Source organism: Phyllobates terribilis, unplaced genomic scaffold (assembly GCF_046119375.1).
Source record: "Phyllobates terribilis strain yellow unplaced genomic scaffold, ASM4611937v1 Scaffold_3__8_contigs__length_932513732, whole genome shotgun sequence".
Lineage (NCBI taxonomy): Eukaryota > Metazoa > Chordata > Amphibia > Anura > Dendrobatidae > Phyllobates > Phyllobates terribilis.
This window is the reverse complement of record NW_027362763.1, coordinates 397915997-397929246: the sequence shown is the minus strand read 5'-3', so window position 1 is coordinate 397929246 and position 13250 is coordinate 397915997. Positions and strand designations below refer to the sequence as shown.

The window sequence follows — 13250 nt, the reverse complement described above, 5'->3', positions numbered from 1 at the left end:
AGGGTTTTTTCCATCCCCAACTTCTTGGCTTTTCTGCAATATGGTTTGGCCAAGGGTCTAGCAGTTGGTACCTTGCGAGGTCAGGTATCTGCTCTATCCGCGCTTTTTCGAAGGGCTATTGCTTCACGTAGGGACGTGCGTTCTTTTTTTCGTGGGGTTGCTCGTCAGTTTCCACCTCGGAGGGCGGTTGTGGCTCCTTGGCGGCTTAATCTAGTCCTGGAAGCTCTTCAGCATGGGCCATTTGAGCCTATGGATTCGGCTACGCTTTACTTCCTTTCTTGGAAGGTGGCCTTCCTGGTAGCGGTCACCTCTTTGAGAAGGGTTTCGGAGTTGGCGGCACTGTCTTGCTCGCCACCTTTTCTGGAATTTCTTCCGGATCGTGTGGTGCTTCGTACCCGTAGAGATTTTTTACCTAAAGTGGTGTCGCAAGTTCTTACCAAAATCCGTCTTTTTCTGATTTGCTATTTCTTTCCTCATGTACAGGCATTGCAAGACCTTAGGTATCCATGGTTATGACAACTAGCTAACTGTCACTATATCAGTGATCATAACCATGGATACCTAAGCTCCTGCAATGCCTGCGCATGAGGAAAGAGACATAGCGAATCAGAAGAACTATACTACATTTCTAATTGGGGGCATTTGCTAATATTATCATTATTACACCTAATACATATTGGGACAGGATCTTGGATATGGGAATACCTCTTTAAGGCATGGAGGCAATGTCTGTGAGAGGGGAGAGGAATCTCAGGAACTGTCATTGCATTTGTAATCCTGCTGTTGGCAACCCTGGCAGTGCAAAAAAACAACTGAGCCTCATGATAAAAATTACAAATGACTACTTCTGAGCTGTGGTGGTATCATCGTATGAGCATTCGGACACATTCCGGTATTTTTCATATGTTCAGATAATCGCTTTAATATTTCCATTTATTTAATGTACTTGGTTTAAAAGACTACTTTATTTCGATTTGATTTAATGGATAAGGTGCTAAACCTACCAATTACTCTATTGCAAAATAATGTCTTGCCTATTAAAGATGGGTCCAAAGTGCTGATCATGAGTTATCGCTCTTCTGTCCAAAATTGCTGCTTGTTATTAAGGGTAACTAGCAACAGAAGCACCCAGATAGACCACAGGAAGGTGGGGTGTGTCTGTGTCTACTCCTGCTGTCTTCTCTGTCAAGCTGCATATTGTTGTTTTCTTTTTTTTAATGTACTTTAATTACTTTTTTTTTTTTTTTTTTTTAAGACAGATCACATGCTTCTGACGTGTAAAGGAGCATCTCTCTTTGCTAAGGCACAAGGCATTCCGGAAATTAAAGGTGAACAACTCATCACTGAACGGTCAAGAGAGAGATGGAGGAAGAATCAAACACCTGGTTCAAACCCAGTGGCATGTCAATTGTAAGCTTTACTTTGTTTAAACAACTGTTTTTTCCAAATTGAGTTCTCAGAAACCCCAGAGTTTCTTGGACTGCTATCAGGGGTTTACCAAAATACAGCAAGCTTTGCCCCTTTTACTAGGGAAGGTCATCTGATTTCGGGGTGCTCAAAAAATGCTTGGAAAATCAGATTACATAACCTAGGATAAAAGCAAAATGAGCAAATACCCTGCAGTAAGTAAATAAATAGTAATAGTACATGTAAATAACATGGGGTACTCAGTTGATACTATTTTGATCAAAAAAGGCCATCCCACCTCGACAACATGTACCCAAGGGCCTGCTGATACATAGGGAGGTTTAATACTAGAGAGAAGCCATTCTGATTTGGTACTCCTTGATGCGGTTTGATGGCTTTTACGCTTTTTTTGATTAAAAGTGTGTCAACTAAGTCACCCGGTGTTATACTCATAACGCAATACTCGGACTGGCCGTCAGCTCTCCCGACCCAAGCAGATGGCTAATCTAAGCATTGCGTTCCTTGTTGGAGTTATGCTGCCATCTGGCTCTTCTCTTATACTCGCCAGTGCTGTTCCAACGGTGTCTACACTGGCTCACCTAGGGATCGCTTGACATTGTTACGTCACATGATCCCTGCAGCTAATCAGCGCTGACTTCACTCTCCCTGCCTTCGGACATATCAAATACATCCGGATGAAGTTAGAGAGCCGCAGCTCACTTCCTCTGGATATGTGATTTGCTCAAAGTTGAGGAGAGTGAAGCCAGCACTGATTGACTGCAGGGATTATGTGACGTAACAATGTCTCGCGATCCCTGTTGTTGCCAGTGCCGACACCGCTGGAACGGCGCCGGCACTGGATGTGAGTAAAAGGGGTAGGGTCACACAACGATTTTCTCTCCATCCTAGAAAAGCGGTCTGATGACTGATCAGTGGCACCAGTTTTTATCAAAACAATTCTCCATTCTGTCAGTCTGTGAAAATCAGACCACATATTTTTTAACTGACCCATAGATTTACATTGCCGATTTTGATCGGACATGTGACTGACTTTTTTTTTTTTTTCTTTGGTCCAATATAAAAAAATCAGACATTTGCACAGCCTCATAGAATATCATAGATTCGAGTGCTATCCATGAAAAACACAGATATCGCTTGTCTGAGATAATCCAGTCGTGTGCATGGGCCCTAAGTGTTCTTCTTTTTCTGGGGGCAATCTTACAGATTGAGAAGCAGTTGCCCCAGTAGTGGACAACCCTTTTAACCCCTTCCTGCAAAAGGACTTCTCCAACTGACGCGGCTGTTGCCGAGTTCTTGCTGCTGTAAACCATTTAAATGCCACTATCAATCTCTGTATTTAAATGGCAGCCATCGCAGGAAACCGTTGGCTCACTGTGAGGCTGTGTGCCCACGATGCGTTTTTTAAGCGTTTCTGCAGAGGCAAGAACGCTTCAAAAACGCTTGGTAAAAGGCCTGCCATGTTCCCCAATGATAACCCGCAGCGGAAATTTCCGCAGCATGTGCACAGCACATGCGGATTATCATTGCGGAAAAAAAACGCAGCACTACCAATTATTTTGCGGAAGCGCTGCGTTTTCGCCGCCATTGACTTGCATTGGAAAGCTTGGATTCCGCATCACTGGATTTGTATATGCGGAATCCAAGCGTTTCAATGTGCGGATGGTACCCGGGTTTGGGGGAGAGGAGACTCCCCTCCGGACCTGGGTACCATAGAACCTGTAAAAAAAAAGAATAAAATAAGAAATAAATATTATATTTACCTTCTGATGGCCTCCGGTCTCCTTCTCTTCCCTTGCCGGCAGATCGCGGTGGACTGAAGGACCTGCGCTGACGTCATTTAGTCATGTGACGGCAGGTCCTTCAGTGTACCGCGAGCTGCTGGCAAGCCAGGACGGAGCGAGTAAAGACTGCAGGGGCCATCGGAAGGTAAGTATAGATTTATTTTTTGATTATTTTTTTACCATTCTTTAAGGTCACACTATATAAATCCATGCCAGTTGCATGGATTTATATAGTGTGACCAAGTTGTCAAGCACTTTCCAAGTGATGCTAAAATCGCTTGGAAAGCGCTTGTCAACCCGCATGCGGAAATGCATGTGAAGAACGCTTCACATCCGCATGTCCCTGGCAGGAAAACGCATGTACAATCCGCACGCAGAATTGGGGGATGAGGAGTGCCATACATACCAGAATTGGGGGATGAGGAGTGCCATACATACCAGAATTGGGGGATGAGGAGTGCCATACCTACCAGGATTGGGAGATGAGGGGTGCCATACATACCAGGATTTGGGGGATGAGGGGTGCCATATATACCAGGATTGGGGATGAGGGGCGTGATGCATACCAGGATTGGGGATGAAGGGGTCATGCATATCAGGATTGGGGAATGAGGAGGCCATGCAAATAATCGCTGGTATCTCTGAATTCCGATCTATCAAAATATAAAGTAAATTAGATTGGTAAACGGTGTAGCAAGAAAAAAATCAAAATGGCATAATTTTTTTTTTTTTTTTTGTGTGGCCGCAACGTTGCAATAAAATGCAATGAGAGGCGATCAGAACATTGTATCTACTCCAAAATGGTATCAATAAAAAAATGTCAGCTCAGGGCACAAAAAATAAGCCCTCACCCAACCCCAGATCCCGAAAAATGAGAATGTTACGGGTCTCAGAAATTGGCAACAAACGCAAAAAAAATATTTTCATTCAAATTTCAGATTTTTTTTCCCCACCACTTAAAAAAAAAAAAATCTACATATATTTGGTTTCTTCGTGCTCATTATTATTATTATTATTATTATTATTATTATTATATTACCAATTAAATTTAACATCTGGTAAATAAAAAAAAACAAAACAATTGTGGAATTGTACTTTTTTTGCAATTTCACAGCCCTTGGATTTTTTTTTCCCCTTTTTCCAGTACACTGTATAGTAAAATCAATAGTGTCATTCAAAAGTATAACTTGTCCCGCAAAAAACAAGCCCTCATATGGCTGTATTGATGGGCGAAAAAAAAAAAAAGTTATGGCTCTTGGAAGAAGGGGTGAAAAAACAGGAAATCGCCCGGGGGTGAAGAGGTTAAAGGGAATACCGTATTTTTTGGACTATAAGATGCACCCCAAATTTTGGGGTGTAAAATAGGAAAAATATTTTTTATAAGATGGGGGTCCGTCTTAAAGTCTGAATAGGTACAGGTGCTTCTCACAAAATTAGAATATCATCAAAAAGTTAATTTATTTCAGTTCTTCAATACAAAAAGTGAAACTCGTATATTATATAGAGTCATTACAAACAGAGTGACCTATTTCAAGTGTTTATTTCTGTTAATGTTGATGATTATGGTTTACAGCCAATGGAAACACAAAAGTCATTATCTCAGTATATTAGAATAAACAAGCACCTGCAAAGGCTTCCAAAGCGTTTAAAAAAGTCCCTTAGTCTATTTCAGTAGGCTCCACAATCATGGGGAAGACTGCTGACTTGACAGATGTCCAGAAGGCAGTCATTGATACTAAGTAAATGCAAAGTAAATTTTGCATTTCATTTGGAAATCAAGCTTCCAGAGTCTAGAGGAAGAGCGGAGAGGCCACAATCCAAGCTGCTTGAGGTCTAGTGTGAGGTTTCCACAATCAGTGATGGTATGGGGAGCCATGTCATCTGCTGGTGTAGGTCCACTGTGTTTTATCAAGACCAAAGTCAGCGCAGCCGTCTACCAGAAAATTTTAGAGCACTTCATGCTTCCCTCTGCCGACAAGCTTTTTGGACATGGAAATTTCATTCTCCAGCAGGACTTGGCACCTGTTCACACTGCCAAAAGTACCAAAACCTGGTTTAAAAACAGCAGTATCACTGTGCTTGATTGGCCAACAAACTCGCCTGACTTTAACCCCATAGAGAATCTATGGGATATTGTCAAGAGGAAGATGAGCGACACCTGACCCAACAATGCAGACGAGCTGAAGGCTGCTATCAAAGCAACCTGGGCTTCCATAATACCTCAGCAGTGCCACAGGCTGATCGCCTCCATACCACGCCACATTGATTCAGTGATTGATGCAAAAGGAGCCACGACCAAGTGTTGAGTGCATTTACTGAACACACATCATTTCAATAGGCCAACATTTCGGATTTTAAAATCATTTTTCAAGCTGTTATAAAGTATTCTAATTTACTGAGATAATGACTTTTGTGTTTTCATTGGCTGTAAGCCACAATCATCAACATTAACAGAAATAAACACTTGAAATAGATCACTCTGTTTGTAATGACTCTATATAATATATGAGTTTCACTTTTTGTATTGAACTGAAATAAATTAACTTTTTGATGATATTCTAATTTTGTGAGAAGCACTTGTATATAGGGGGACGGGAGTCACAGGAGGCAGGGTCCCTCAGGAAGCCGGCAGAAGTGGAGGAATGCTGCGGACCTGGGGTGCTCCAGCAGCGGGGAGTTGAGGTGGTGGTGGAGCAGGATCGTAGGAAGCAGGGCCCTCCATTCCCTCTCTCAGGAACCCGGCGACAGCAGAAGAGGTGAGATGCTGTGGGACCGGTGTCTGGCTGTAGGTGGTGAGGCAGAGTGGCATGCGCTGCTTTTCCGGTGGCCGCGTGATCTTCCTGAAGCCATGATCTAGAGGAAAATGGCTGCACGAGCCGGCGCATGCGGAGACTGGGAGCTAAGCGGCCATTTTCCTGTAGATCACGGCTGCAGGAAGATGGTCGCAGCCAGCGGAAAAGCAGCGCAAGCCGACTGACTGACACCTCTCCGTTACTAACCCCAGGGCGCTTGGTGTCAGCGCCAGCTGCTGACATCAACCCCTAATCCTATTGCCGCCACACCAGGGCAATTGGGAAAATCTGAGACAGGGCACCAGTATTGGCGCATCTAATGTGATGTGCCAGTTCTGGGAAGGCTGACGGCCGGTATTTTTAGACTGGGAAGGGGCAAGTAACCATGGCCCTTCCCAGCCTGATAATATCAGCCCACAGCTGTTTGCTTTGCCTCGACTGGTTATTAAAAAAAGGGGGGGACTCCATGCAGATTACTTAAGGTTACCAGAGTTCACAGCCACCGGGTCTCGCGACAGCTGTGAAGCCCGGAAACCTTAAGGGAGACTTGAAGTTTACTGGAGTTCCCAGCTGATGGGACACCTGGAGACTGTGAACTAAGGTTACCACAGTTCACAGCCTCCAGGTGTTCATGCAGCTGGAAACTCCAGCAACCTTAAAGTCCCCCTTAAAGACTCCCTTAACGTTACGGGGCCTCACAATTGCTGAGTCACGTAGAGCGCCGTCCGCGTGACCCGGAGGAATCGCTGTAGTACGTTGGAATGCTCTCTGCGTGACACGGCGGCAGCGCAGTCCGGCAGTTTGACATACCACAGCGATTCCACCAAGTCACGCGGACTGCTGTTCATGGTGCTCCATGAGACCCAGGCGGTTGGTAGCTGATGTAATCTCACTGAAGTTACATCTGTTTATAGCCGGCTGGCCTCACAGAGCAGCGCGCCCAGCAGTGGGGGCTGCAAAAGTCTTTGGGGTGTTGTTACGGCGCTCCATGCACTTCAGACGGCGTGGGTTCTTTGGACAAGTTTGGAACTGCATGGGAGTTGTGTTTTGTTTTTTGTTTTTTTAATAAATGGGAGAAGTAGGGCATTTTGTCTGGGGGTGTTTTTGTTAATAAAGTATTTTTATTTTCTTACTGGGTTTGTAATGGAGGTGTCTGACAGACACTACTCCATTATTAACCCCAGGGGTTGATGCCAGCTGTGATTTTTGACAAATCAAAGCTGTCGTCAACCCCAAAATATATTACCAATTGCCACTGCACAAGGGCAATCGGGAAGAGCTGAGACCGGGCGTAAAAGTGGCGTAATACTCTGACAACTTTGTTCCCAGCAGCGACCTGGGAGTCAGAGATGCAGATTTTTTTTTTTTTTTTTTTTCAGCCCCCCTGACCTCCTGATGGGGTCTGCCGCAAAAAATGCTTGAGTTTCCCATTGACTTCTATTATGCTCATCACTTGAAACGAGCACCCACATAGACATATGAGGGCTTGTTTTTTTTGCTGGACGAGTTATACTTTTGACTGACACCATTCATTTTACCACATGGTGTACTGGAAAATGGGGAAAAAATTCCAAGTGGGGAGAAATTGTGAAAAAAACAAAACACAATTTTGACATTTGTGTTTTGTGAATTGTTTTTATGGTGTACATTTAGTAGTAAATATGACTTCAAAATATGAGTCTGCTCATCAGTATCATTAGTCATACAAAACATGTCCAGTTTTATTATTTCAGTGGTGAAGAAAAATCTTGCAAAACAAAAAAAAAATTGGGGGGTTGTCACCAATTTCCGAGACCTGTAATGTTTTTATTTTTCGGTTGATGAAGTTGTTTGATGGCTTGTTTTTTGCGGGGTGAGAGAATTTTTGATACCATTTTGGGATAGATTTTTGTTTTGATCGCTTGTTATAGCATTTTTTAATGGAAATGCGGCAACCAAAGAAACCCATAATATTGGGTGATTTTTTTTTTATTTTTTTTTTTTTTTTCCTCTTTTTGTTTTCGCCGTTTACCAACTGGGTTAATTATTTTTATATTTTGTCCTTGAGTACTCCCCAAAAGAAAAAATCCATTGGGGTCAAGTCTGGTGAATGTGCCGGCCAATCAAGTGGACCTCTTCGGCCAATCCATTTATTAGGAAATGTTTCATCAAGATACTTGCGGACTACTCTTGAATAATGTGGAGGGGCCCCATCTTGTTGGAAATAAAGGTCATGTGAATTAGGCTGTTGCTGTAACTGGGGAACAACTTGATTCATTAGAATTTCGAGATACTTATCTCCTGTGACTCTTCCATCAAAAAATATTGGTCATAAACACCAAAACTTGAAATACCACCCCAAACATTGACACCAGGCTCATTTAGTTGTTGCTCTAATGTTAAATGCATGTTCTCATTATACCAGTAAATACAATTATGTCTGTTAATATGGCCGGATAATTTGAAAGAAGCTTCATCACTCCACATAATGTTATCTAAAATTACTGGATTTTCTTCAATTTCGTTAAGCATAATCTCACTAAATTGCAGCCGTCTGTCTGGATCATCCTCCAATAAACCATGAATTAGACGTGGACGATAAGCTTTCCACCCAATAGATTTCAGGATTCGCATGATAGAAACTCGTGAAATTCCCAATTCCAAAGAGGCTCTTCTGGTGGACCTGTGAGGAATGAAAAGTGGAATCTGATTGGTTGCTAAGGGCAACTGAGCCAGTTTCACTTTACACCATGTTTGATAAATCTCCCCCTTCATAACTTTATTACACTTTCTGTCCACATACTTTTGGACCACCCTGTATGTGTATATGTGTGTGTATACATACTAGCTATTGAACCCGTTCTACGCCCGGGTGGCGAGCATTTTTATTGGTATATGGTCTCCCATGCTGAGTATGTGCTGCCCCTCATCCCTACTCACGGTATGCGTGGCTCCCCTCATCCCCAATCCCGGGATGCGTGGCTCCCCTCATCCCCCCAATCCTGGTATGCGTGGCTCCCCTCACCCCCCCCAACCCTGGTATGCGTGGCTCCCCACATATCCCCAATCCTGGTATGCGTGGTACCCCACATCCCCCCAACCCTGGTATGCGTGGTACCCCACATCCCCCCAACCCTGGTATGCGTGGTACCCCTCATCCCCCCCAACCCTGGTATGTGTGGTACCCTTCATCCCCCCAACCCTGGTATGTGTGGTACCCCTCACCCCCCCCCAATCCTGGCATGTGTGGTACCCCTCATCCTCCCCAATCCTGGTATGTGTGGTACCCCTCATCCCCCCCCAATCCTGGTATGTGTGGCTCCCCTCATCCCCCCAATCCTGGTATGCGTGGCTCCCTTCATCCCCCCAATCCTGGTATGCGTGGCTCCCCTCACCCCCCCAACCCTGGTATGCGTGGCTCCCCACATCTCCCCAATCCTGGTATGCGTGGTACCCCTCATCCCCCCCCAACCCTGGTATGTGTGGTACCCTTCATCCCCCCAACCCTGGTGTGTGGTACCCCTCATCCCCCCCAATCCTGGTATGTGTGGTACCCCTCACCCCCCCCAATCCTGGTATGCGTGGTACCCCTCATCCCCCCCCAATCCTGGTATGCGTGGTACCCCTCATCCCCCCCAACCCTGGTATGTGTGGTACCCCTCATCCTCCCCAATCCTGGTATGTGTGGTACCCCTCATCCCCCCCCCCCAATCCTGGTATGTGTGGTATCCTTCATCCCCCCAACCCTGGTATGTGTGGTACCCCTCATCCCCCCCCAATCCTGGTATGTGTGGTACCCCTCATCCCCCCCCAATCCTGGTATGTGTGGTACCCCTCATTCCCCCCCAATCCTGGTATGTGTGGTACACCTGACCTAACAATCCTGGTATATACATTGTCCTCTCACCACTTTCACACTGTACACATACAAAAAAAAATAAACCGTTATACTCACCTTTCTTCTCTGTACTCCAGCGCTGCAGCGTCCTGTTCTGCCGGAGGCCGGGGGAGGAATGTGGCGCCGGAGCACCGCGCTGTCCAGCGCCATTTTTCTGAAGACAAATGTGTCTTCAGTAAAATGGCGCCGGATAGCTCTGTGCGCACGCGCCGATCCGACGCCTCACTCCTGCTCCTGTCTCCGGCGAAGAGAGGCGCCGCGGCAACGCTCCTCCCGGTCAGGTAAGTATGCAAGTATGGCGCCGGAGATCGCGGTGTGCGTTCAGTGTCTACGCATACTGCGATCTCCGGCGCCATACACCTCTTACCTGTAATGGCTGGATGCCTGCTTCTGTCTGGAGCCAGACTGCGCGTCACGCATGCACAGTCTATCGAGGCTTCAGACAGAGACACGAATCCCCGGATATATATATATATATATATATATATATATATATATATATATATATATATATATATATATATATATATATATATATATATATATATATATATAATATATTTTTTTTTTTTTGTTAAATTGGGAAAAGGAGTGATTTCAAATTTTTTTTGTTTTTATATTTAAAAACAAAACAATTTTTCTACCTTTCACTGTTCTTAATAGTCCCCTTGGGGCACTCGAATCTGCGATCCTCTGATCGCTTGTTCTGTATACAGCAATACATTTAGCAAAAATCTGTCTCCTTTTGAAGCCCGGCCACAGGCAAGTCTGCTGACATGCTCCTCTAATCCCCTAATAATTGAAAAACACTGCACATGGGAAGACTGAAGAGAAGTTGTAATAATGATATATTAGTAAGTGCCACAAAATCATCTGTTAGAATAAAGATCATGATGATAGAGGCTTACATGGGCTGTTCACTGACTTCTTATAGTATTTCTTCTATGTTGTTAGTGATGATAACTGCTTTTCTTTAAGAAGGTAATAACTAGCTCCATATAATTTTTGGTTTGTTTTTACCAGGGATTTGTATTTTAATGGAGGCAATAGTTTTCAAATCAATTGCAATTATAATGTCCATTTTGTAGATTAACAGAGCCTTCTTTACATTAATTGTTTGCCTGACTGACCTGCAATATGTCTTTGTTTGTAGAGGTTTGGGAACTGTTGGTGCTGTTGCTATAGACAGTAAAGGTAACGTGGCCTGTGCAACATCTACTGGTGGAATGACGAATAAAATGGTTGGACGTGTGGGTGATACAGCCTGTATAGGTAAGATACGTTTTTCTTTTTCATCTGTCCACTACTTCTTGTTCACCTATAGTACATTTATTAACAATGAGTAGGGAGAAGATGATGAAGTATAACTGAAGGTTCAGACTGCACATAGTTTGTGTATAAAAAAAAAAAAAACAAAAAAAAAACAAAAGCTAAACCTTGTTAAATAAAAAGCAAAAGTGCAATTAAATAAAATAGGGTTCTTAGTAACACTGTTTTTGATCAAAAATAGTATGAAAGCTATCCCACCACGACAAGGTGAACCCATTCAGGATAGTCCTACTCTGACACATGGTAAGGTTTTTAATATTAGACAAAGGTGTGTGAATAAGGGCAGACAAAGGACCGGGTACTGAACTGTGGACACCAGCCAAGGGAAGCTTTCTAAATATATTATCCAGCTCTTGGCAGGGAGGTCACACCCTGGTTTGCACAGAATGCAAAAAATACAAAGAAACACAAAATTTGAGCTTGGTTTAAGTTGGTATACATGCAGCACATAAATGCATGTTTCACAATGGCCATGAATCAGAAAAAAACTACAAGAAGCAAAAATGAACATAAACCCTGCTGTTTAAAAAAGCAAAAGTGCTTTTAAATAAAATAGGGTTCTTAGTAACACTGTTTTTGATAACCTAATATTAAAAACCTTACCATGTGTCAAAATTGACCTGTGTGTGAATAGGGGCAGACAAAAAAAACAACGTCCCAAACTGTAAACACCAGCCAAAGAAAGCTTTTTAAATGTATTATCCAGCTCTAAGAAGGGAGGCCACACCCAGGTTTGCACAGTTCAGGTCCCAGTCCTTTGCCTGCCCTTATTCACACAGAGGTCAACTTTGACACATGGTAAGGTTTTTAATATTAGACAGAGTAGGACTATCCTGAAAAGACGATGGCTTCTACGGATGGATAATGATCCTAAGCACAAGTCAAAATCCTCAATAGACTACCTCAAATGCGCAAGCTGAAGGTTTTACAATGGCCCTCACAGTCCTCTGATCTGAACATCATTGAAAATCTGTGGCTAGACCTCAAAATCTCACAGAACTGGAAGAATTTTCCAAGGAAGAATGGATGAAAATCCCTCAAACAAGAACTGAAAGACTCTTGTCTGGCTACAAAAAGCTTTTACAAGCTGTGATATTTTCAAAAGGGAGTGCTACTAGGTACTAACCATGCAGGGTGCCCAAACTTTTACATCGGCCCATTTTTCTTTTTTTTAATTTTTAAAATATAAAAGTTGAAAATATACAGTACAGACCAAAAGTTTGGACACACCTTTTCATTTAAAGATTTTTCTGTATTTGCATGACTATGAAAATTGTACATTCACACTGAAGGCATCAAAACTATGAATTAACACATGTGGAATTATATACTTAACAAAAAAGTGTGAAACAACTGAAAATATGTCTTATATTCTAGGTTCTTCAAAGTAGCCACCCTTTGCTTTGATGACTGCTTTGCACACTCTTGGCATTCTCTTGATGAGCTTCAAGAGGTAGTCACCGGAAATGGTCTTCCAACAATCTTGAAGGAGTTCCCAGAGATGCTTAGCACTTGTTGGCCCTTTTGCCTTCACTCTGCGGTCCAGCTCACCCCAAACCATCTCGATTGGGTTCAGGTCTGGTGACCGTGGAGGCCAGGTCATCTGGCGTAGCACCCCATCACTCTCCCGCTTGGTCAAATAGCCCTTACACAGCCTGGAGGTGTGTTTGGGGTCATTGTCAGGTTGAAAAATAAATAATGGTCCAACTAAACGCAAACTGGATGGAATAGCATGCCGCTGCAAGATGCTGTGGTAGCCATGCTGGTTCAGTATGCCTTCAATTTTGAATAAATCCCCAACAGTGTCACGAGCAAAGCACCCCCCACACCATCACACCTCCTCCTCCATGCTTCACGGTGGGAACCAGGCATGTAGAGTCCATCTGTTCACCTTTTCTGCGTCGCACAAAGACACGGTGGTTGGAACCAAAGATCTCAAATTTGGACACATCAGACCAAAGCACAGATTTCCACTGGTCTAATGTCCATTCCTTGTGTTCTTTAGCCCAAACAAGCTATTTTACCATGAAGGCGTGTGTAATC

General features: G+C 43.6%; 1 protein-coding gene across 7 annotated transcripts in view; it reads left to right on the top strand.

Annotated features, from left to right (window-relative positions):
- ASRGL1 (asparaginase and isoaspartyl peptidase 1) overlaps nucleotides 1–13250 on the top strand; it is a 66757-nt gene that overhangs the window by 30960 nt on the left and 22547 nt on the right. For all 7 annotated transcript variants that reach the window (XM_073675522.1, XM_073675521.1, XM_073675519.1 and 4 more), the window contains 2 exons: nucleotides 1256–1410; nucleotides 11032–11150. In XM_073675522.1, the coding sequence (XP_073531623.1) occupies nucleotides 1256–1410; nucleotides 11032–11150 (274 nt within the window). The remainder of the gene's footprint in view (nucleotides 1–1255; nucleotides 1411–11031; nucleotides 11151–13250) is intronic.